General features: G+C 38.3%; 1 protein-coding gene across 4 annotated transcripts in view; it reads left to right on the forward strand.

Moving 5' to 3' along the window:
• The window catches only part of erfl1 (Ets2 repressor factor like 1), a 70,070-nt gene that overhangs the window by 50,786 nt on the left and 6,448 nt on the right, over window positions 1-12,836 (forward strand). For all 4 annotated transcript variants that reach the window (XM_073811599.1, XM_073811600.1, XM_065260747.2 and 1 more), the window contains 3 exons: window positions 9,698-9,774; window positions 10,366-10,600; window positions 12,337-12,523. In XM_073811599.1, coding sequence (XP_073667700.1) covers window positions 9,711-9,774; window positions 10,366-10,600; window positions 12,337-12,523 — 486 coding nt within the window. In that variant the 5' untranslated portion in view covers window positions 9,698-9,710. The remainder of the gene's footprint in view (window positions 1-9,697; window positions 9,775-10,365; window positions 10,601-12,336; window positions 12,524-12,836) is intronic.

Below are 12,836 nucleotides of genomic sequence, written 5' to 3' on the forward strand. Positions count from 1 at the left end.
TAACCGAATTACTCGTGATAACACGAAAACAATTCATATGGAACAATATTATTAATATTAATAAAATATTTATATATTCCAAAATATATATTTATTATTATTATTATTATTAATTTGAGTGTTAATAATGATAATAATATTAATATATAATTAGTACTAATAATAAATGATGATGATGATAATAATAATAATAATTATTATTATTATTATTAATATAATAATAATAATAATAATAATAATAATAAACGCTAATGACATGCAGGAAACTTCAAACAAGAGAAAAAATTGATCTTTGAGGAGAGCAATAAAAATGCATTGCCTGCATCAGCTTTTCAAAATTTAGAACAAGAACAGACCTTATTTAAAGATTATTATTTCTTTTTAACAAACTAAATCCTCGAAGTCATATGAACCGGGAAATCACGTGCGATAAAAGGGAGTAAAATAAGACTTTAGCATCACTCTGTAAAGCAGCTGAAAGATTGATAGTGTGCGCTGAGTTTGGGGCAGAGCAGTCACTGTTTTAGCCCTCTGAGTAATCCTACACTTTATCACCATCATAATGACAGAAAAAGCCGACGAGAGAGAAGGGCAAAAGGAGAGCAGGGTTAAGTAGGTGTGGATTCGCCTGAGTTATTAGCATATGCTTGACGAAAGGACGCAGAAAAGCGAGCAAGAAAGAGAGTGTGAAAGGGAGAGAAACATTTTCGTTAACTATCCGTTATGGGAAAAGCTAAGGAGTGAAAAAGAAAAAGGAATGAGGGAAAGAGCAGGCTAAACATGTGCGCTCAGAAGACAGGTGCATACGGTGGATGATGAAAGCTTGATTAAAGTAAATGAGCTACTTGAGCCCCCGGACTAACCTCTGTGACGCACACTGTCAAGAAGGGCAGAGACGGATGAGGTAGAGGTGGAGCTGAGGAGGAGGAGAGTGCATTGAGTAGAGTTGTGTAAAGGGATGTTCAGAGACGGAGTGACGGTACCGAAACAAAATTGTACCAAAAACTGCAGAGAAAACAAGGGATTTATTTCCTTTCACTTAGCCCAGAAATAGTTTTAGAAAAAGTTAATAAATGAACGCAGTTTAGTACCTACTACGCTATACAAAAGTCAAGTATTGCTAGGATTCTCTAAACATTTGCGTTTTCTGGGGTATATTGCACATGCCGTCTGTGTGTTTCTCAAAAGCCTCATTATCTTGCACGTAAATTAACAAAGGACTCGGACCATGTTAATCACGTGCCAAAGGAAAACTGACCATGTATAACGTTATATGAGCTTGCAGAATAACTGACGGGATTTTCGGTGACTGTAGGCTACTTTATTAATTGATTTCACATGGAGATGTGACCCTGTGGTTTCAAGTTATAGGTCACAAGGATAGACAAGTTATCGCTTCCTCATCCACTTCGTCTAATTATTTTAAATCTATAGCATGCGCAAAACGGCAGTTTAATTTACACATTGCTTTAAAACCATATTATCTATAAATGTACATAGGGCCTAATGCTTTTCAACTGTATACAGATGTTCAGTAGAGCGCTTTTGCAGGTCATTGATTTTGCTCTGTTTGCATCCAACAAAACGAAAAGGCACAACAATTGGTAACTGCAGAGCCACTTAAACTGATCACATATAAGAAGTTTACTCACTAAAATCCCTTATTCTGTATGTAGTTGTCCGTATTTAAAAAACTCCCTTTCTTTTCAAACTTTTCTTCTATTAATTATATTTATTTAATTTGACAATAATATATACCCGCAGCATTTCGCACTATTTCCGCAACGTTTCCTTGCTGGAGCAACAAATTCCTGGTTTGGTATTATTTTGGTACGCTTATAACTCCAGAAATTGTGCACTTCTACGTTCTGTAAAATTTATATTCTGGTTTTCGTAAAAAGTAAAAATATTAATGTAAAAGAAAGAAAATGCTTTTTGTACCTTTCTTATTAATTCAGTTAATCACGGGGCCCTTTTATTTATATATTTATTTTTTCTTGCCACCCCTCTTCCCTTTTTCATCTCTTTCTCTCCAACGATTATCCTGCCGTCTAATTAGAAATCGATACTGTGAAGCCGGCGGGTATTTGCGATGTGTTTGTGAATGTTGAAAACAATTCCCCGGACAGAGAATACAACAGGAAGAAAGTAAGCGCGCGCGCGCACACCACCTCTGCCGAACAGAGAGACACTCACTGCTCAAAGCTATTCGTGTTTAAAACCGCAGAGAAAGCTCAGACTAAAGAGGCAAGAAAAGAAAATCTTTCATTTTCTTCGTAACTGTACATGCTCAAGGGTCTCAGGCATATTCATTTGGGATTTTAGGAAGTGTAAATAAACAGTAGGCTATATGGCTTTATAATGCGCTTTAATAAATAACTTCATAAAATAAAAAGATGGGTCGTAAAAGCCATAAATAGGCCTACTTGTCCTGCATCAATGAATTTATGGGGGGAGATCACTGACAAAATAATAATGGCATTTATTTACAAACTCGCCATAACTTTGGCAAAATGTTAATTCAACATGAGTAAAAGTGAAATTAGCCATACTTACAATAATTGCGTCCTTTTTCCCTGTTCCAAAATACTTTCAAGTGTAAAACTAAAGACACTTAAAGTAGGCTATAGCTTAGTTTTTAAAAACGCGAATAAGTGTTCCTTGTAGTGTTTGTGCAAACACGTAAACATCTTATGTAAGCAAATTACTATAATAAATATAATAGTTTGTTTTATAGCCGTGACATGAAGCGTCTTCCCTCCTGAATGAGATCTGATCTGAAGTCTCTACAGTATGGTAGACGGAGGCGACGGGTTAGCACTATTATTGCGCTACCAATCGAAGTAAAACGAATTAGCAGCTCGCGTCGACGATGTGCAGAAAAGAAACTGAGAAAAGAATAGGACTGCGCACATTTATTAGTTTAGCTCGCACCGAATTCGTTTTTCACCGAGGTTTTCTCTTTATTTGCTCTCACCGTAATGTGTTTGTGTCTGTCCTTGCTTGTGATTGCTATGTCTCTGCTACAAAATTGTTCTCTTTCTCCGTGGGGAGATGTCGATTTAGATACTCTACACCACTTTTCTCATGAGCTGTTTGTTTAAAAGGCGAGCCAGCCATCTACTATTACATTATATTTCATCAACCGACGGGGAAGCCTCATTTCTCCATGTTTCTCTAATTTCTACGTAAGCTTAAATCCGTCCGTGCGCCTTTCCACTTGAGCCTCTCATTAAACGTCGCTCTCTCCATGCTTTGCCATACTCACTCTCTCTCCCTTATTTATACGCGCTTTGCTCTCCCTTTGCCCATGGCTATATGATCGCAAAAATGTGTTTACAAAACTCGCTCTCGCGCAGATCAAACCGCTCCATGGAATCAAAGAGTTTGAAACAGAGACAGAGGGAAAGAGAGGCTGAGATCAGGGAATATGAGCAGGGGCCTATTCGTGTGTAATCTTCAAATTCTCTCTCTCTCTCTCTCTCTCTCTCTCTCTCTCTCTCTCTCTCTCTCTCTCTCTCTCTCTCTCTCTCTCTCTCTCTCTCTCTCTCTCTCTCTCTCTCTCTGTCTGAATGTAAGATGATCAGCAAGAGATTGAGGGGTAGGGGTTGTGAGGGCATCCAGTTTAAATTTCCTTTGGCACAAATGACACATCAAGATAAAAAAAACTTGATATTGCATACTTAAACAGTTGATATATTCATTGACTTTTATCAGTCACAATTTTAGTTACTCTCACTGGTTAATTACCATACAGGTTTGTGGGCACATCTTGAATCAGGCAGCTCTTTACTGCAACACTGGGCTATAAATTTAACCAAACTGTTAAAGTCAAAACTGCGCAACTCACCTCCTAGTGTAGAGACTACAGAATGCAGGCAAGAGTGTCAAGTGCATCACAGATGGCACAGTGGAGATGAGGAAATCCCAAAATGCCATTTCTCTGGAGTGTAGACTGTCTCTGAAAAGGCAAATAACGTATCGCATTAATTTGCTCATGCACAACAACACAAAGGTCAGGTTATAGTTTGTAGGCAATATTTGTATACAAATAAAAACAGGCAGTTATTAGAAGGAAGCAGTAAGAAAGACAGGGTGAGACGACAGAGGAAATGTGTGAGAGGAAGAATGAAGGGGTAACGATCGAGGGATGGGGGGCAGACAGACAGGCATGTGGAGCGATTATAGCAGGTTTATGTATGAGCTATTGATTGAGTCGGTGGTGACTTCTTGAGTGGTTAATTCGGGAAGTGAGAGCGATAGAGAGAGTAACTCGCTGACCAGAGGGAGGAGGGATAAAGAGAGAGGGGGATAGAAAGTAGATAGAAATGAGGAGCAATGGCTTTTAAGATCGACGGCTGTATATTCTGTCCTGTAAAACAGTGGCCTACATGTAGGCCTACTTTATATTTTAAACGATAATGATATGAAGGACACACATTAAATAGGATTCATTTACACCCCTAACTCTGAGCTTCTTTTTTTAGACTGTTTGATAAAGAACTGCTCTGATGGTGAACTTCACATTTAAATTGCTGTGATCACAAGACCTTGAGCGGTCTGCTCCCCTTTTCACTTCAGGAACAAGGTTCTCACTTTTCCCTCTCATTCTTTTTCTGTCTCTTTCTCAGCATTTAATATTAAGCAGAACCAAAAGGCTTCCCCACTCCATTTTAACACTATTTTGGAATTTTTCTATTTACTAGCAATACAGCATGTCTCTTCATTTTGGTAATCTTAGAAGTAAAAATCATATATACCTGAAGGAAAAAGACAAATTATATGTAGGCATTTAAAAAATACCTAGATTTTATCCTGCTGTCGAAGAGTTACACAACAATCTTTACGTAGGCCTATAGAGTAGCTACACTCTTACAGTAACCTACCGAATTTTATGCTGAAATGATGCTGTTTTTCAATCAATATTTATTTTAGTTCAAAAGCGAACGTTCCAAATATAAAAAAGAAAATCTAACAATCATATTCGAAATATATTTTAAGAATTATGTTCAACAATTTAATGTGCAATTGATTAGCAAATAACAAATATCCTTTCAGGAATGATCGCAAAGTGCTGTGATGTCACCTCGCAGGGCGACAGCACGTGTTGACGAAGACTGAGCGCTGCGCGAGTGTTTGTGCGAAGTTTAAGGTCCGCGCGCTCTGGCGCATTTTCCTTTTTCTCTTCCCTTCTCTCTTCACCCTCGCTCAGGTTTTGATCTCTCAGCCGCGAGATCAAAGGCACTCTCTGGCTATTAGTCAGCGAGAGCCATTGATCCCACATCGATCCACGCGAGACGCAGCCGCCCCGTGAACACCGTACGAGGCTCCCCAAAGCTCTCCCGCTCGTCGGGAGGGAGAGCGAGCGAGGGAGAGGAGAGAAAGAGAGCTTTAAGGGGGGCAATGTGTGTGTATATTTTTCACTGGCGCGGGCAGAACCGAGCTCGAGCTTTTTCTTTGCCGCGGGACATGAAACAATGAGGCTCGAGCCGGTTTTAATAAAGCGCGCTTTCCCTCCTTTCAACTCGGGCGCGAGGCGGACGAGCCGGCAACGGAGAGCGATCGATAATTAATGACGATGCATAATTTAACCCTATCGATTGATACTTTTTCTTCGTCTTTTCCCCGTTCTTTTTCTTGTATCTTAAGTCCGATGTTCTATAAGAAACTGATACCATTGCATACCAGCTCCTATCATCTCTGTTAAAAGTTGAACAAGTTCTGTTCCACCTTTTTTCCAAGTTTCAAGCTCTCTTATTCGTCTGTCGAATTCCGATACTCCGCTTCAACTCTCTCTACCTTATTATCTCAATTATGGGGTTTCGTGTCTAAGCCAGCTGGTTTGAAAGATAGCACATCCATGTCAGAATACCCAAGTGTGGTTGCCAGCTTGCCTTTTGCAATAGTCATAAGGGAAGCAAAAACTTACATTTCAGATTACATTGCAAGATTTTACCTTTTCTTTCAAAGTATTTGAAACGTAAAGAAAAATTAATATGTTCTCCAATGTCCTTCTCTTTGCATACACACTTAAAATAAGGACGAAAATAAAATGCTGCTATCTAGCACCAAAAGCTCATAATCATAGGGGAACCAATTTTAGTGCTATATACTGTAGCTCCTATGGAGAACCATGCAAGGGTGATATAGCACCACTAGCAGATGGTTCTACATAGGTAATATAGGGGACCTAAAATGGTTCCACCATAATTACGAACCAGTAAACCACTTTTAGTGCTATTTAGCAGCGATTGTTTTAGAATGTACGCTTCCATAAAAACCTTCAAAATCAACAGAACCTCTTTTGGCACAAAAGTGCTTTGAAGAGGAATAAGGTTATAAAGAAAAGACTATTTTAAGAGCCCAAAAATGTTTCTTCTATGGCAACGCTGCAAAGAACTGTATGTTAAAGAGTGTGCTACATAGGACATATCACCTGATATTCTGAAATTTAAATAAATATGTGTACATTTCTCTGCTATATAATTTGTTAGTAGGCCTAACATGCAAATTCTTAATTATCCAAGTCTACCATTAAGTTTATATAGGAGCCCAAATTTTTTCATCTTTTTTCTCTTTAATGTTCTCAATTTGTCCGACTGAGTACCATCCTGAGTGCACCATCTTGACCGTCTCTACCCCTGTCTTCCTCTGCTCTCACTCTCCTTCTTCTTTTAACAAACACACCAGCCAGTTCCTCTGTTCTTTGACCCTGAGGCTGTGCAGACTGTCAGAGCAGAGTCGAGAGAAACCGAGAGATTGGGAAAAAGTAAAAGAAGGAAAGAGGAAGGAACAGTGGGGGAGAGAGGGTGTTCAGAAAGTCCCCTTTCAATGGCAGCATATTTCAAACCAGAAAGATGACACAAACTGGGATGGTTTGTTTCATGTCCTAGGAGAAGAGATTGAGAGGGACTGAAACTTATCCCATTCCCCCAGTGTCTCACACAGAGAACCCTGCTGTCCATCTATCTGTTTCTTAAACTAGAAATAACATCTGTCATCTGTTAATATGATTCTCTTTCTGGTCCTCTTTTACCTTACTCTTGATTAACTTCTGAAGGTCCTCACCTTTTTTTTGTGGTTCAAACACAACCCGGTCCTATTTTTTTCCCAAACATGTAAGGAATAATTGACGACGGGCAGTTGAATTATTCCAAAATAATGCACACCCAAGGTGGTTCGCAGAGTGCCATTACCCCGTGAGTGTGCATTATTTTCTTATAATTCAAAGGACCAGAGTCAATTATTCCGCTTATACCACGGTTTCCAAAAATATTGCTCTGGTGCCTATTTTAAGACATTTTTAAAGGTTATGTGTGCGGTTATTAAAAAATATCAATAGCCATCGAACATTTCTCAGCCCCAACATTCAACAGCCCCGTGGTATAGAGTAATCAACAGCTTTTTACAATATGTAATGAATCACAGTGGTAAACATGTTAAATCTCTAGGCCTTCTCGATTAAGAATACACAATCAGTGCTTGTTTTTAAATGCAGTTATGTTTGCAATAATACCAATTTATTTTTCACTGTTTTGTAAGAAGATGGAAATTTATTGGGATCATATTTAGTAAATGATTCAAATTATTTTACAAACACCAAAAATATTTTTAATTTTAAACCATAAACTTATATTAATTTAGTAGTTAAACGAGACCATATTGCCTTTAAATGTATACATTTTTAACTTTCAAAAATCGTTTTTTGTGTATGCAAGAACAAATGTATGTCCACTCTCTCTACAGTTTATTACATTGCTGTGATGATAGGTACCTGTTACAGAAAACTTAAACTTTTCTTTTTAAGTTGCTTGGGCTATATGACACACCCATCCATCTTTTTATCTGAGTTTTTTTTTGTATGTGTGCAAGTGTGGGGATTTTGCACACCCTGAATCAGTGTCTTCATATCTAGGAGATTGTGAGAAGATGTATTCCCTTGGCTGCTAGTTATAATGTTTCTGGGGGTGATGGGGAGAACTTGAAAGCCCTGTGCTGCCCAAATCAAAACTAACAAGGAAATGATGGGGGCTCCTTTATCTCCTCACTGGCCTGGAGGGGAAAAGCAGGGCAAAAGAAGGAGAACGAGAGAAGGGGAGGGGGCGTCCAGACTTCCTCTTTGATTTGTAAAAAATGCATTACCTCCGAAATCAAACGAAAAATTACTGAGCAGCAGCACAACATACAGGGGAGAGAAAGAGAGGGAGTGAGTGAAGACGAGTGCACGGGCAGGTAGGAAGGCCAGGTTTCCTTTGAATGGATAGACTGGCCGATAGGCAGCGAGTATAGATTTCACAAAAAGGCAGATGATGATAGCTGACTTAATTCTTACTAATCTTTCATTTATACGGTATAGATGCATTTTTGCTGGGCTGTATACGAAATGGATAAACTTGTAGCACTTGTAGCACAAACACAGAATTATTATTGTAACAAAAAATTATAAATATAAAAGTATACATTTATGTTTACATGCAGTGGTGACATTTACACAAGTGTTTTTAACCTACATTGCATTTTTCCCAAAATGCTTTTCTTGGGAGTCACATCAAACACATGTTTTTCTACATGAGCTACCCAACCTCAAATTTGCCTTATTAACAAGGGTATAACATAATTGATATTCACAAGCTTTAGTAGATAAGGAAAGATACTCCAAAATAGAAATAACAAAAGATGAATGCTTAAAAAAACAATGAAATGTGTAGTTGGTGCTGGAGGTGGCGAGTGGGGGAGAAGTGGACGGTCCAAAGAGTAAAAGTAACAAAGGGAATGTGTGTGCGTGCGTGTGTGTTTGTAAGAGAGAAGTGCCTGGAGTTAGTAATAATAATTTATACAAACACACCTCAATAATTCACGTTCCATTTCAATGCTGGAGGGAAGATCCAAAATTCACAGAGCATAATTAAATAGAGTGAGATAGGAGAGGGGAGAGGGAGAGGCCAGCATTAAAGACACCCTTGTACCGGCTGCTTTTTCTTCCACCCGAGCTTTGTAAAACAACCTTTATGAAATTGTGATGGCTGAAGAGAGATTGAATTTCTCTAGCCATGTATACTGAATTGCTGCATGGAGAGATGGATCTTTACGGAGGCTCCCAGTTGTTTTGATAGCAGATGCAATCTTCAATGATTTTTGATATCCTGCTTTGAAGTTATTTGTGTGTACATAACATCTGAAACAACCAACCAAGACTGTTTACTGTCTTCATTTAAAGTATATAATTCACATATGTTATCAAATTAATGAATTGTCTAAAACGTAATAATGAGACACGTCATTGCACTTAACATTTGTTTTCATCATAATTGCCTGGTTTTAATACGTAAAGAACTATGCATACAAGGCTGTATGGATTAATGTGTGGATGTTCTGCTCGAGACAGGGTCTTTTTATCGTTGCTCTTTGTGAAAAAATGCTCAGTGATCTTCTGCATGGCTGAAGGGGCGGCCTTCGGCAATCATATTTAAAGAAACCCTTCAAATAAAAAAGGCATTGATTGATTTCAGAGGCCACTGGAATGACATGCCCTCATGGTTTACAACAGAGTACTCTGACACACTGGTGTGTTGTGGTCGGCAAGCACATGACACAAATTTGTTGAGCCAAAGTATTATGCTCTTGTCTTTAGCCTTGCTGTGCTTGTTGATATCAAACGGTTCTCACTCGCTTTTTCTGTCCATCTGTGTGAATGCAGGTGTAGTGGAGGTATGGACTGTAACTGTGTTAGTGACCTGCTGCTCACGCCACCTGTCCCAGCCCTCTGGACACCAGGTGAGAGACTGGAAGAGACACTGGTTCATTCAATTCAATGTAAACACCTGTTTTCTTCAGTAATAGTTCACTGTATATTAAAAAACTGTAGGATGACTAGATATTAAACATGCCTCTGGTCCATATTACACACACTCTAAAAATGGCTGGGTTATTTTTGACTCATGCATAATGGGTAAATATTGGACAGAACACACCGCTGGTTTAAAATTGACCCGATGCTGGGTTGTTTTAACCCATCAGCTGGGTGATTATACCGCATGGTTGCATAACAACAAACCAACATTGGGTCATGTTTAACCCAGCATGTTTTCTGTCCAATATTTACCCATATTTGCAATTACCAACAATTGATTAATGATAAAAACATAATTCTATGGGTATGTATAGCCTACATCCTATGCCAGTTTCAAAGATGCTGTTTTTGTATAAGTAACAGTAGACTTACTGTTGACCCTCTGATAATATCCCATTAAACAAGTCTCACTGCCTATTGGTTCATCAGTTATTTAGATAGGAATGCTCTTAGCAAGTAACTAAACCAACAGGGCTTATCTGAATCCCTTCGCTTACTTGCCTCTCTTTCCTCAGGCATCGCTTTCCCTGACTGGGCCTATAAGCCGGAGTCAAGCCCAGGCTCCAGGCAGATCCAGCTGTGGCATTTTATCCTGGAACTGCTGCAGAAGGAGGAATACCAGGGGGTGATTGCCTGGCAGGGAGACTATGGTGAATTTGTGATCAAAGACCCAGACGAGGTGGCAAGACTGTGGGGCATTCGGAAGTGCAAACCTCACATGAACTATGACAAGCTCAGTCGAGCACTGAGGTACAGTAGGCACGGCGTGTGTGCATTACATATTCATATTCAGATTCTGTGTGAATGTTTAATTGTTGCATTTATTGTTCTTTGAAGTCATACAATATGTTTATTTTAGATAAAGTGCTTTGCTAGGTACAGTGTGTTTATCGGCTCCTTGTGTGGTTGTGTGTGTGCTAGTCTTGCATTGGTGTTCCTGTAGTTTAAATGGTAGAGCACTTTTTCAGCAAAGCAAACGTCATGGGTTCGATCTAAGTGAATACACATACTAATAAAAGAAAAAAAAAACTTTGGATAAAAGTGTCTGCCAGATGCATAAAGCGAAATGACTGTGTAATACCCAGCAAATGCCTCAAATCCTTCACACAAGATGGTATGTGCATATATATATATATATATATATATATATATATATATATATATATATATATATATATATATATATATATATATATATATATATATATATATATATATATATATATATATATATATATATATATATATATATATATATATATAAAATGATGGCTCCCTTCAAAAAAAAATAAAAAAAACATCAATATGGTTGACTTGGTAAAATCTTTGAACATCTAAATGGTTTTTGGATGTTCTCTTAAAAGATGTTCATATAAAGAATACTTAAAAAAAGTTTGCACTTTGAGACCCCTTGTTAAAGTAGTATTTGCAAAGACTCCCTTTTTTGACTTTTCCTATTCGTGCAAATAACTTTTATGCTTTTCCATTTCTCATCGCTTTTCCTTTATCGCTCCGGTCCTCCCCCCACCCTGACTTTAATAGATGCTGTCGCTGGCCACTAATTGTTATGAATAGGCACAGGCCATAATTAGCCTCGTTTATTAGCCTTGCTTAATTGCTCAATTAAGGGGCACAATTGCCACATAAAGTAAAAGCGTACAAATTATCGTGCATCATGGTTACTCGTGTAGGCTGCTGGACTGGGTAGGGTGAAGTCAAGCATAAAGTGTGCTGAGATTAAAGAGCCACCGTCTCGTGCACAGGTTAGCATCCCCGAAGCTCTGATGCTCATGATGAGCGCAAACGTGTGATGGTCAATGAAAATGACTTGAAAGAGTATGGATAGATAATCTATCGTTTACGTCCAACTGGGTTCACATCGTAAGAGGCACGAAGCCGTGTGATGTTGAGGGAAATCTAAGCGGTCGGGATTGCTCATCATTGTCTGGAACAGGAAGCTGGCATTCCAGAATGAAGGCCATGACCCTGGAATTAGTTTTTAGTGGAGGTGCAGGCAGCCTTTACCCCCATTAATTCATGTCAATGTCAATGTCAATGTCAATTTTATTTGTATAGCACCATTTTCACAACACATGGTTGACCAATGTGCTTTACATAGAAACATACACCACATTTGCACAGTAAGATTAAAAATAAAAGTTTAAAGTCCATATTTAAAAACTAAAAAGAACCATAATCAATATTTAAAATAATTTAAAATAAAATAAAACTATAAGTTAAATCATGGTAAAACACAGTCCTTCAACCAGAAATAAAAGCTTTATCAAACAGATAGGTTTTTAATCTTGACTTAAAAGTGAACACAGAGGGAGCTAATCGGATAGATGAGGGCAACTCATTCCAAAGTCTTGAATTCATGTCACAAGTGATTCATCCGATTAGGATTTTAAAAGATCACTGCATTCATAAACATTTGCTGTTTACTGTGAATCCTCTGTCTCACTTCTTCATTTTCTTCACTGCAGGTATTACTACAATAAACGTATTTTGCACAAAACTAAAGGCAAGCGCTTCACCTACAAATTCAACTTCAGTAAGGTTGTTTTGGTGAATTACCCGCTGTTGGACATGGCCAGTTCTCCCTTCCTGCTGGCCCAGAACCACTTCAATGGAGGGACCGCCACGCCAGACTGCAGCCCTGTCACTCCTGAGGTATACAATACAAGCGTATATCTATACAAGCGTAACATAATTTGCCTGATAAAACAGAAGAATGAACACAGACAAAAGCATGAATGGCGATAATAACTGCTCTATTGCCGGTGTTTAATGATTGATATATTTTTGATCCGTACTGTGTAAAGCTCCCTGCGTTACCTTTGATGTGAGGGAAGCTATTGATTGTAGAGTCAATCAGTATGTAGGTATGTTTCTACATAGACTGCGGATGAAATGTATTTATTTAATTTCATTTTCAATACTTTATTACTGCCTGTAATTGCTCGGGTATTGTTGCCATTATTTG

This window comes from Paramisgurnus dabryanus, chromosome 13 (genome assembly GCF_030506205.2).
Source record: "Paramisgurnus dabryanus chromosome 13, PD_genome_1.1, whole genome shotgun sequence".
Lineage (NCBI taxonomy): Eukaryota > Metazoa > Chordata > Actinopteri > Cypriniformes > Cobitidae > Paramisgurnus > Paramisgurnus dabryanus.